Source organism: Convolutriloba macropyga, chromosome 10, assembly GCF_964194025.1.
Source record: "Convolutriloba macropyga chromosome 10, txConMacr16.3, whole genome shotgun sequence".
NCBI lineage: Eukaryota > Metazoa > Xenacoelomorpha > Acoela > Convolutidae > Convolutriloba > Convolutriloba macropyga.
The window spans coordinates 18,172,264-18,185,986 of NC_134477.1; the positions used below are offsets into that span (position 1 = coordinate 18,172,264).

The window sequence follows — 13,723 nt, forward strand, 5'->3', positions numbered from 1 at the left end:
TGAGCTACATAAATTACTTCATAACAATTTTCAACCCATTTCTAACAAAAATTCAGCATTTTTGGCCATCTCTCTTTCATAATTTTCTAGCCTAATTTTGCTTTAGAAGTGCAACAGATGAGTGCAAGAGAACTGAAGCGACTCTTATTTAGTTTCAGGGAATTTTTTTTCTGGACAGCATGCAACTTTTTGCTTGTTTTATTAGCAAAACTAGATAGATCTCAAAACATTAAGAATTACGTTGTGAGGTTCACCTATTTTCCCATGCTCTGATTTGCCACTCATTTACACCGCTGATTATAGTAATGGTACTGGTCATCTTTTGACTAGGGCCTCTTGGACGTATTGTTGACTTGTCGAGTAGACTTCATATTATGTTACATGATTTATACCATATGTGTTGCAAACAATCCTATTGGAGAACAACTTATTATTATTATTATTATTATTATTATTATTATTATTATTTCGATTTTTATTATTATCATTATTATTATTATTATTATCTTTATTATTATTATTATTATTATTATTATTATTATTATTATTATTATTATTATTATTATTATTATTATTATTATTATTATTATTATTATTATTATTATTATTATTATTATTATTATTAATAGAACTTCTACAAATCAAGACATTCCTTACATAAAATCAATATTTCAAATTTTTTTGCTTAATTACATAAATTCAGCACTTAAGTGTTTTCAGAATTCAGAAATCAAGCGTTTTCAGCACTTTCCATATACAAAAATCGTTTCCAGCAAATTTTTGCTCTTTAGAGCCGAAAACAAAGTCAACTTGTACGTTCCTTCATCTTTTGCTGTTTTAAGTGCCACTAATCAATCAAAAATCTGCGTTCTTATCTTAAAGAATGATAATTCACACCTATGGAAATGAAAACAACTGAAGATTACCACCATGGAAGGAAAAAAATTACACTGAAACTACCTAATTCCATTCAATCAAGTAATCTGGCATTATACTCAGGCTTCGATAACAGCCTTATAATAAGAGTCGTCAAAATTCTCGGCTTATTTAGCAGTTTTTCCGAGCCTTTTATAAGTTAAACTGCTCCCGTGCTACATTTTTATGTAAATTGAAACATATTGTTAAAATTTGCCAAAATTACAAAAAAGCAGACACATGAAAAGACTTTTGCTCGACCCATGGAAAAAACCATGTTTTGGAGGAGCTCACACAGTTTTCAAAAAATAATAAGTTTTTTATCCGCTTAATGTGTTGACAAGTGCTGACTTTACGGAAGAAATGTGTTGAAAAATCAGGACCTTGAGCGGATATTTATGCGAAATTCATCTATTGATTTGTTTCAGCGGTTGTCAACGCGTTTCTTACAAAAGTTTTAGTAATATTCTCGACCTGGTTTAAAACAAGAAAACACATTTTTTTTAAGCGATCAGTTTTATTAACTGCTCTATTTATTATCAATTAATCAGCATTTCTTCAAAGAATACAACAAACAGTAAAGAATAGTTCCTAGAAGAAGCAAACTCTGTTCTTGAGTGTAGGAATTTGGTTTGGTGCAAAACGATGTTTTTTTTAAATGACTGGGGTGTTAAAAATATTTTTCGGAAAATCTTCCGGACTAATATTTCAATTTGCATTTACCAATTCACATAGCCTGATAAATTTGAGGCATGTACAAGATGTCTTTTAATTTTTTTTAGTGACTAGCTCATGTCAAAAAGATTTTTCTCTGAATAAGTATATGTTTGCTCTGTTACTATGTTTACCATCATTACAAAATTTCAAAGAATTGAAAATTGGAAGTAAACGGAAATAGGTCCTCCTGTTGGTCAACAGTGAATCTCATTGATGGCTCATATTCATTTCATGAAAAGTTCATCCCTGGATCACGATTGTTCATTTTAGTTCATTATAACTTTTTTTCTGATACCAGACAATCCAACGGTAAAACTCCTGTGACTTTAACTAGATTATAGAAATTACATCTCTGCGATTTCACTAGATCATAGAAAATCCATCGATGAGATTTCACTGGGACATATAAAATATATAAGAAACAGATCACAAAAATCGGCAAGTCATCAAAAAAATCGGCAAAAACCAGGCCGAAAAATTGTTTCAAATGGGTCCCGAATGTCCAGAAAAGGTCGGGAGTTTGTCAAAATTAGGTCTGAATATCTCCTAAAGTTAACAATTGGCTGTATGATGCGTTTTGCACGTTCACTGATACCTGGGTAGTCAGTTTAATATTAAGTAACACGCTAAATTAGGGACACGTAACAAAACTTTGACCTCGTCTAAGTTCAAAATTTAAGTGACTCGAAGATTTCACCCGAAAAAAATTTTGTTTTTGTTTTCATGAAATAACTACGATCGATCGATGGGTTTATGAAATAACCATAATCCAAAGATTGATTTATGAGTGAATTGAGTTATGGAACATCTAGGGTCTATCGACGTGTTTCACTTGTAGTCGCAACCCTGGTCTAGATAGAAGGTAAAGGAAAAACTATGCACAAAATGTCTCCAATCACTATTTGTGACTAAAATAAAGCAAATTCAAAAATTGCTCTTGTTTCAGTTCTCTGAAATCAACTTAACAATAATAAGAAGTAAAAACTTCGAAGTTAGCCAAAGTTATTATTATTTGAGCATCAACTAATTGCTCTAGATCAACTAAAACTAACAGTATCACGACACACTCGATAAAGTTCAGAAGATCAGAAAACAACATTGAAGTCAAAAAATAGCAGAAGACACTGGAAAAAGAAATTATTCAAATTGGATACTGTTCAATCAGATTTAAACATTCACCTAAAATACAACATTCGATCAAGACAATATGTTTGGTTTTGATCGCTTCAGATAAAATATTAGGTCCGCTAAGCAATGGCCAGAGCTAAAAAGGCATGGCTTAATGCTGTAAATAAATTTCAGCTCAAAAATTGTTTAATATCAGCTCGAAAATGTCAGCTAACGAAAATTCGGCGACTGTTAATAGAGTTTAATCCTTGATTTACTGTTCCCATTTGTAGATTTGCAACTCATTTTGTATCAAGTATATAAAAGTTAAAAAATATCAGAATCTTTGCAGTTTGTTCCACTGCCTTTTTTGATAATGACCAGAACAACACCAAATAAAACTGAAAGGCTCATATCCCACATCACAAATAAACGTTTGAAAATACCCATTAAACGAACTTCTATCCTTAAAAGGCCGGACTCTAACTAGTGTCATTTAAAGTTTTTTAAACTGAATTACCGATTAACTTCCATTCAGACCATTTAAGATATTTTTCCTTGCTAATTATAACATACGGACCATGTGTCTACTTCTATAATATATACTGGATTGTGTCACTTTGTTCGACACAGTCTCACATTTAAGACTTTTAAGTTGTTGAGTGGCTTCTATGATTATTAAAGAGAATTCATTATTTTTCGTTATTTTTAGTTTAAGTTTATTAACAGTAATCGAAATGCTCATTCAAAGCATTCTGCTTTAAAAAAGTAAAATTTTTTGAAGGAAAGTTATATATTTTATAGCCCCTGTTATATTTTACCCCTCTATCATTTCATCCTGATTATAATTCTCTACATAATTTGAGCAAGTAACTATTAATTAGCAATTGAATTAATTAGCAATTGAAATTAAAATGATTACTTAGGCGTTAAGGAAGGTGATTTGAGGTCAAAATTAGCGGGGTAAAATGGTACAGTTTCAAAAAAATATGATGTTAAATGGTGTTATATTAATCGGGGTTTATATTAATCGGGGTTGAAATCAGGTAGATCCACTGTAGAACGATCTTCTGCGTTATGGTTGATTTGGTGAAATATAGTAATTAAATGGAAGTCTGAACTTAATTTGTAAAGACTAAAAATATTGATTTACATTTGATAGATTGCGCGCCCAAATTTACTGCCTACTAAAATTTCTTATTCAAAATTTCAAAACCGACCTCTGAGAGCCTCCTTCTCCTTCGCAATTAAGTTAATCAATTTGTGGTCTGTACTTGCAACTTGTGAGAATTTGAACTATCATGGAATCCTCGAATATTGCAGAAAACAACGAATCTACAATAACGGGTTAGTACAATAGTTAAAAATCTTTCATTAATCTACAATTATTATTAATTTAAGCATTACAAGATTATCAATTGGCTTGAAAAACGTAGTCCAGAAAAACGGACTGAAGTTTAACTGAAATTGAAAACCTAAAAAGAAACTGCCCTATGAAAAAAAAACACTTGCTATCCAGCGAAAAGTTATTTCTATTTTGTTTGTTTTATACAAAAATAAATTCAAATCGTGTTTTTAGTATATTTAGATATTCAGCTCAATATTTCTGTAAAAGGAGTTGACTAAAAAATTTTGACCAGAAGTTAATTTTGTACATGCCAAGCAACAGAAACATCAATGTTTCGTAATGCAGCAAAACTTTTCTTAATAGTGCAGTTTATGTACTTTCAACTTCCTTTGAAGCCGAATCAAAATTTTCCTCTCAAAAACAAAAAAGATTCCGCTGATATCTGAGATTCTTTAACACCATGCAGACCGAACCTCTGACATCATTTTGATCTGCAATGGGTCTCAATGAGGCAAAATAACGTAAGAGAGGTTGGTATTTGTGTGGGACTCTTGTGATCTCTTTCGAAAAGTTTTTTCTCCCTTCAGCTTTGATAGTTGATCTTTCTGATGTACGTTCATTGCACGTTGCCATTTCCCGTGATGATTGACAACAGTCTTCATTGCGGCAAATTTTTTGAGGAGAATTTTTGGCTGCGCCGGCGTCCCAAAGCGCGCTGCCTCTGATTTTTGGAGTACAGTGTCGTCCTGCCCCGGGTACTCTATTGTCATAGTTGAACCAGAGATTTTGATTAAAACCGCACCCTCAGGGGTTGCCTTGTACAACCCTTGAAGTTGTTTTTTGCTGCGCGTGAGGCCAGCGTCTTTCTCGCAAGCTGAAAGACCTTTGCAGTTTTCAGCTATTGGTTCCAGTGGTGATTGGGGAGTCATCCTGAACGTACGTGGGATCTCGCCTGTGTCGTTTTTTGCGGCAGTAAGCATCCGTTCTTTCAATACACGAATTTCCTCGTCACAGTCCAGGGTTCCCTGGTTCCACCGTTCATCGGAACTGAGTTCATCTTATCCCATGATGTTGTCATCTAAAAAATCAAGTTATGCATTTGGCCACTTTAGATTTTACTATCGGGGCTTGACGTTAGATTAGTTACTGGTGTATTACGAATCAACAACGTAGTTGAAAACAACTTTAGAATTTGTACCGATTACTGACTGCATTATTGCGCAAAGTGTTGGCAAAGTTTGACATCATTAATGTAGTGGCGATCGGTCGCTTCTGTTCAAACTTAATCATAAGTCACTCTTTACCAACATTCTGAAAAAGACAACAAAGATGACAAAAAGACATGCTAGAGATGACAATAATGTCCCTAGCATTTGATTTTATATTTTAAGCGATTATCATAACAAAAATTACTATTTTTTAATTTCATGATTTCCACTGAATAAATTTTTACTAATTCAGCAGAACAGTCGACCGTATTAAAAAACCATATTGGAAATACAATTTAGATGGAACAGCCATCAACTTTAAAACCTGAAGGCGACAGGATTTGAGAAAAAAAGTAATAAACGGCTTCAACTTTGATAAGTTCCGTACGTCGTCTGTTATGATTTTTTTTTGAGATTATAAAATCGTAAAGTTTGGGTTATCGCATACTGATTTATATTTTTCAATTTCATTCAAGTCGCATTTTTGGCCATATCTGATTTTGGTTTTGCGTTGATTGTTATCAAGAACATTTATCTTATATCGCTATTTTTCTATTGCAGAATTTTGAAGAATATTATTACGAATTAAAATTGGGCCAATCAGTCTCAACAAAATATATGCTCAATTTGTTGGTCGTGCTCCGTTTTTCTACACATTTCTCCATTATTTCTACACACTAAATTGGTTTTCTGGCTTTTGTTTGATTGGTTTGATTACATTCTTTTTCCCTTAACTTTCAATTTATTGTCATAATAATTCAATAAAACTAACTAAAGAGACTTTTTTGCAGCTAGAAGAGATGTTGGAGTTTCTTTCTGTTTGGCGTTTCAAAGAAGATCAACAAGAGAAAATTTTTCGAAGACTCATGAGTGTTTTTAGAGAATATTTGTCTTATGGCTGGAAAAAATTTAAAGTATTCTTCTTTTAGATAAATTTAAAACACATTACAACCAAAATTTACAGAGCTAAAGAATTGAAAAAATTAAGTGATTTCTGTGTTCAGACTGCTTTTGAAAAAATCTGGGGCGCAGGTAGTCTTTGTTCAGACACAATGCATTTTCAAAACAATTTTGCCCACATCGAAAGCAAAATATTTTGCAAAGCTGATGAGATTCAACTACAGGCCTTTTTGATTTTTAAAGATTTTCAAAAAGGGAAACATTTTCTACTAATTTTGAGTTTCATATGCAACTTTGGCTACGTTTACACTAATTCATGTTTTCAAGAGTCTTTTAGTGCCAACCCTTTTTTGAACCTGCTTTTTTCTTTTTATGGTTGAGCCACTTGAAGTGCTCCGTGGGAACTTTATAACTCCTTCTGAGCAATTTATTCTAAATGACTGGTGACTACACGGCCACATTAACTTCCAGGAGTGAAAGAGCAGAGTGATTTGTTTTTTCTTGTAGTTTTTTTAGGTAATGAGAGAGAGGGAAACGGCTCGCAAAACTATTGTTCAGGCAAGTTGCTTTCAGAGTGTTTTTTCTTTTTCCTCTTTTGTATAGTTTTTTGAGAACTTTTTTAATTAAGACTTTTAGGAGTTCTTGGGAAAAAAATGGGTGAGAGGCACTAAATAACTCCACAACTTAAAATTTTTGCATAATAGTACAAATTTTTTTACAATAAAGGTTCGTAAAGTTAGATATAGTGGTACTGATTAACTAAACAAATAAACGAACAGTTTGTTTTTTTGAATTTTTTTTAAGTATCAGTTCTTTGTTTATATGGGTAGAATAATGTCACTGGTTTTTACCTCTGAACTGACTTCTGACATTCTAAATTCTCTGCTGAACTCGTTTATACTCCATGTCAATAATTAAAACAGTTCTTTTTTGTCTTTTTAAGTCAGTTTCAAATACTTCAACTGCTTGTTGCTCACTAAGTAAGTATAAATAAATACCTTCATTGTTTTTTGGTCCCAAGAGCTTTTAAATCCCAATTTATCTTTTTTACGAAAACTTTTTGAACATCCAATTTAGAGCTCTTTTTCCCGTGGGCGGTCGCTGAGGTTGACTGGAAAATGACGTGTTTAATTTTTCAGTGTTCATTTTTTTATCTAAATATTATATCAACGATTTTCAGACATCTTTTCGAGAAAAAATTTCCCTAAGTTTCTGTAGTGTTTTGTTGATTTTGCGCTAGTTATCATATTCTGTCATTCCGACTGGTAGCTTCTCCTAAATTTTTTTTCGTAAAATACGTAATTTTTGCCAGCGGTTCGACAATTAGGTAAAACAACAAAACAAAGGTTTGAAATGATCTCCTAATAATAAAAAAGTTTCAATGTTCGTTTCAAGTGGTGCTGGCAGGGAGGGCCAGTACAAGTAGTAATAATTATAAACGAAAATGGTGAAATACAGAACAAAAACAGGAAGTCGAAAAAATTTAAGCAAAAAGGTTCCATAAATTAACCCCTTTTTTACACCCCCTCAAAAAAACTTCACTTATACATTCTGTGTCATTCGGAGCTTTTACTAATGCAATCTTGATCTTACGTAGAAAAGAGATTCTCAACGCACAACTGAATTGGAGGTTAATTATGGCAGAAATACGATTAGCTGTTTGGCAGTCTACACATTAGTGCGCGATACCAGTTAATTTTAGCAGAAAGAGTCAATCGTCAAACGATTGAATTGGTGAACAACATTGTTGAATACGTATTGCATAAAAGAAGTATTTATTCAGAAAAACATAAGATGAAGCTATATACAACTGTAGTATCCATGTATCACCTGTCCCCACAGTGGATTTACAAGGTTTCTTAAAAATTTGTTACAGGGTAGTACCAATGTACCACATATATAGAAAGTTTATAGTTCATGGGGTCCAACTCCCTCTCGCCCTCGTCCTCCTGTTGGGGAATTTTCCCTACTTCTTGGTTTGGATCGATCGATGACCCGTGAACTATGTCCGTGGACTCTTGGTTGTGGTCGGTGGGTGGCGGTCCGAGTGCTTGTTCGTCCTCGTGTGGCTGTGCGGAATTGTCCAGTTCCGTTGGCCCCAGTTGACAGTTTGCTACACTAGTGGGGCCTTTTACTGGGGAAGCTAGTAGTGCGTCGTCTGTGTCCTCGTCCGTAGTCAATGTCTCAGAATAGCCGTATTTTGACGGCTTCTTGGATCGCCGGTGGCGTCTTTGTGACTTCTGGCCATGGTTGATTTCCTGGATGTTGATTGGCTCTTGGGGATTGTAGTCGGCGTCGCTCTAACGGTTTTGGCCGAGGGGTATTGCGCTGGTAAACCGTCGTCTTAATTTTCTTCTTCCTGGGAGGAGGAAGACGTTTCCCTATGTGCCCTCTTTGACCTTCCTTTACTTTTCTTGGGCGACTGTACGTAATTTTCTTTTTGGTGGAACCTTTATACGATTGACCTTGGCCACGTTCGCAAGATTGGTATTTGTGTGGGACTCTTGTGATCTCTTTCGAAAAGTTTTTTCTCCCTTCAGCTTTGATAGTTGATCTTTCTGATGTACGTTCATTGCACGTTGCCATTTCCCGTGATGATTGACAACAGTCTTCATTGCGGCAAATTTTTTGAGGAGAATTTTTGGCTGCGCCGGCGTCCCAAAGCGCGCTGCCTCTGATTTTTGGAGTACAGTGTCGTCCTGCCCCGGGTACTCTATTGTCATAGTTGAACCAGAGATTTTGATTAAAACCGCACCCTCAGGGGTTGCCTTGTACAACCCTTGAAGTTGTTTTTTGCTGCGCGTGAGGCCAGCGTCTTTCTCGCAAGCTGAAAGTCCTTTGCAGTTTTCAGCTATTCGTTCCAGTGGTGATTGGGGAGTCATCCTGAACGTACGCATCCGTTCTTTCAATGCGCGAATTTCCTCGTCACAGTCCAGGGTTCCCTGGTTCCACCGTTCATCGGAACTGAGTTCATCTTATCCCATGATGTTGTCATCTAAAAAATCAATTTATGCATTTGGCCACTTTAGATTTTACTATCGGGGCTTGACGTTAGATTAGTTACTGGTGTATTACGAATCAACAACGTAGTTGAAAACAACTTTAGAATTTGTACCGATTACTGACTGCATTATTGCGCAAAGTGTTGGCAAAGTTTGACATCATTAATGTAGTGGCGATTGGTTGCTTCTGTTCAAACTGAACCATAATCACTCTTTACCATTATTCTGAAAAATAAACAAAATTATTATTTTCAGAAATTTAGTCGTCATCTCAACTTCAGATGTGACAATAATGTCCCTAACAATTGAATTTATATTTTAAGCGGTTATCATAAGTTACAAAATTTTTTAAATTTCTTTATTTCCACGGCATTTATCAGTAATAAGTTTTTACTAATTCAGCTTAACACTATGTCAATAATTAAAACAGTTCCTTTTTGTCTTATTTTTAGTCAGTTTCAAATACTTTAACTGCTTGTTGCTCAATAAGTATATATCCTTAGTACCCTCATAGTTTTTTTGGTCCATGTGAAAAATTTTTAAATCCCATTGTGAAAATTTACAAAAATTTTTCGAAATATGCAAATTAGATCTGTTTTCCCGTTGGCCGTCGCTGAGGTTGATTGGAAGTTAATGTGTTTACTCTTTCAGTGTTCATTTTCATTATCTAAGTACTGTAGCAACGATTCTCAGAACTCTTTTCGAAAAATATTGACCTAATGTTCTCAAGTACTTTTCGCTCATTTTGCAATAGTTATGTTATTCTGTCATTCGGACTGGTAGGTGATCCTAATATTTTTTTTTGTAAAGATACATATTTTTTGACGGTAGTTCGACAATCAGTCAAAACAGCAAACAAGGGTTTGCAATGATCTCATGATAGCAAAAAATTTCACTGTTCTTTTCAAGAGGTTCCGGCAGGGAGGGTCAGTCCAAATAGTAACAATATATAATTAAGTCGCAAGAATGTAAAAGATTACTGAAGTAATAATTTATGGCTGCTTTTTTAAACAGAGAGCCTCTATAGCTATAGGAACCCATCTTCAACTTGCGGTAACTTCAGTTCAAACAAAATTTCTTAAGACGTGTGCAACTATCGTTCAAATAGGCGGATTATGGAATAATCGATTCAGAGGAAACATAGACGTATACATACAAGATGGAAAAAAAGATCAGAACAAATTGAATGAAATAAAGGGATTCGGAAGGATTTTTTATAGTCTTTTTCTCTTAATTATCCTGCGTTATTGTTTGGGAAAGATTAGATGTTTCTTTTTTTCCGCCTCCCTATATTTCATTCAATTTATTCTGTTTTTTTTTGCATTTTCTATGTATAAACCCATTTTTTCCATGTTTATATCATTCCATAATCCGTTTTGAGGAAGTAGCCACAAAGTATTATTTCAAAAATCTTACTTACCATCTTGCAAGGTGTTGCAAAATTTACGGCCATGAATAATGGAAACTTGCAATATAACCCTCGAAATTGAAAGAATCCTGTACAATTTTTGCAAGATCACACAAAAAATAAAAAGTTTTGCAAGTCAGCCATCGATATTTCAATTGTCTTGAAAGATAAGCGCCATATTCGTCTATCAAACTATCATAGTGCTCGCAATTTGCTACGTTGTCCAATGAAGTCAGTGTTTGTCTCAATATTGTTTGTGTCCATTCTCCTAAGTTTGCAAATTCCCACGAAATTACTTTTTGTTAATCAGTTCACTATCTTTTCACAAAAATTCTACAGTAAAGTTTCACTTTTGATTGGAGCACCAGGGCAAAAGTTTTTTTTCCATGAAATTGGCACTGTTGGTAGCATCCTGATTTGTATATATCAACGGTTGAGTTTTTATATAACACATAAAAAAAATTTACAATTTTAGATTTTATACCATCAATAAATCCAAAAACGACATTTCTTCTCCCAAACGTCGTTTTTGAGAACAAAAAATAATTAGAAACCAATTCTCTTGAAAAGTTACTTAAATTTGTTGGCAATGACAAAATTGTCAATTAATTTACTTTTTTGTCAGGAATTTTTAAAACAAAGTAATAAAAAAGTGCTTTCCTTCTCAATCAACCCAACAGAGCTTCAATTGAAAGGTTTTACTCCTAACTAAAGCGTTTTTTTTAATTCTTCGTCTTAATTTGTTTTAGTCTGGTTTAATTATTAATTTTAACGCTCTGCTATTGGGATTCGGGACGTTAGTCAGCATCAAACCATTTAATTGATTTGATATTTGTTATTATTATTATTATATTATTATTATTATTATTATTATTATTATTATTATTATTATTATTATTATTATTATTATTATTATTATTATTATTATTATTATTATTATTATTATTATTATTATTATTATTAATTATAATTATTAATTACTTTTTTGTTTTTGGAAAATTGTTAAGTGAAAAAACGCGAATAACTACATTTGACCAACAAAATTTAAAAATTTTTAGTTCTCCAATCAAACGGTGACTGCCTGAATACGTCTATTTCTCTCAGTTTTTTCTCAATTTATAATCCTAAGTTTTCATATATCGTCCATAGATGACCTATTTTACAACTAACTACAACTTCTGTTCGAAAAAATTCTCCAATAGGGTTTCACTTTTAATCGAAGCACCAGAAATGAAGTGTTTTTTCTATAAATTTAGCACTGTTGATCTGTACAGATAGAACTTGAATTTGGATACGCTGAAGCTTGCTTGTTAACTTAAGCTGAAGCTTAAACAAATTCTGACAATAATGGTGCTTTTCTGGTGTTTCAGTTAATTGTCGTCTTTTAATCCAAGAAAACGGCAGTTTTGTTCCTGATCATCGTTATTTGAGCATGAAAGATAATAAAAGACTCATTCTTTTTTGATAAACATTTGAAGTTTTTGGGAGTGACAAAATTTCTAATGATCTCAATTTTTGTTGATCTTTTTGCAAAATTATTGAATGTTGTGCTTAACTTCTATAACAGTTCAACACAGTTCAACAGTAGATTTTCAGTTAAAAAGTTTACTCCAGGCATTTTTTTTTCAATTTCACATGTTATTTATTTTTGTTTGGATTAATATGTAACTTTATTGCTCCATTATTTAGCTTTGGGTAGTCAGTCAGCATCCAAGCATTTAACTGGTTGGGTACGTATGTCAAATTTTGTTGATAAAAAACTGACGCGCGCATAAACCTGCAATATTTTAAAATTTGAACAGCAAAAATCAAAGTTTTTCAGTTGTCCTATAGGTTGGTGACAGACTCAGTATGCCATTTGGTTTCATTATTGTGACATTATATAATCTTAAGTTTCCAAATATCAGAGTTGCTTTATCAACTCACTAAAATAAATTTTCTGAAAATTGCTCCAATAATGTCCAAGTTTTCGTTGAAGCACTAAGGCGAATGTTGTTTCTATTAATTTGGCACTGTTGGTATATATTGGTAGCAATCTGAGTTTGACTTGCTTATGTAATTTGACCACTCCATTGATCTTCTCATTAAGGATCGTATCCTGCCAGCCGAATTTTTCATCTCAAAAGTTAGCGTAATGAAGCTACAAACAGATATAAAACAATGGGAAACATCCGAAAATTTTAAAATGTTTACTAGTCGCCATAACGCCAGACAGAACAACAGAACAAATCAAATTATTATTAAAAAGAAAACGAAAACGAAGTGGAGTAACAAATCTTTAATCTTGAAAAGCGTTCAAAAATGGAACAAATTGCCCTCTTCAATAAGAACTTTTAACAGTAAAACTTGCTTTAAAAAAGTTTTAACCGAGTTTTTGCTCGATTAACACAGGAAAGTACCCGTTAATAGACAAATAGGAGCCTTCAAATCCTATTTTTATCTATAAAAACGAACAGCCACAATTTGAAGATTACTATATTAATAACAATGCTGATTAATTTATTTAACATTTTAGAGCATGTAGATATCTAACCTTAGGGTTATAGTCTGAGTAATTTACATGTTTCAAAAAAATGTAATTCAAAATGAAGTCCAACCGATTTCTGACACTATGCACGGTGTTTTTACAGTGTTCACGTCTTGGGTCATCTTTTAATTAAAAACGTAATTTTTGTTCTCCGAGACGTTTACGCTACAAAGTGGAGGAGAAAAAATAGAAAATTCTGTTTGGCTCCATTTTAAGCAAACGTATTCCCGTACCTAACTCAAAAGCAAAATCAGTACTGAATCAGAGTAAAATTCAGAAATTATCAGAACTGATTCAAACTCTGATTCAGGTCACATTTCGCTCTGAATTCCTCTGATTCAGAGTCTTATACAGTCTCTGAATCAGACTTTGATTCAGACTCTGATTTTTGTCTCAATCAGACTCTGATTCAGACTCTGATTTTTCTCTGATTCAGTCTCTGATTCAGACTCTGATTTTTCTCTGATTCAGACTCTGATTCAGACTCTGATCTTCTCTGAATTAGGGAAAATTCATAACTAAGTTCATGAGCCAAGCTAGGTTTTACCACTGCTTTCGCTCTCAGGTCCTTAAAATATACAAATTCATACA

At 33.2% G+C, this 13,723-nt stretch overlaps 1 protein-coding gene across 1 annotated transcript in view; it reads left to right on the forward strand.

Annotated features, from left to right (window-relative positions):
- Positions 1 to 3,967: 3,967 nt before the first annotated feature.
- LOC142347944 (uncharacterized) overlaps positions 3,968 to 13,723 on the forward strand; it is a 63,879-nt gene continuing 54,123 nt past the window's right edge. The window contains exon 1 of the mRNA XM_075399109.1: positions 3,968 to 4,086. Coding sequence (XP_075255224.1) covers positions 4,041 to 4,086 — 46 coding nt within the window. The 5' untranslated portion in view covers positions 3,968 to 4,040. The remainder of the gene's footprint in view (positions 4,087 to 13,723) is intronic.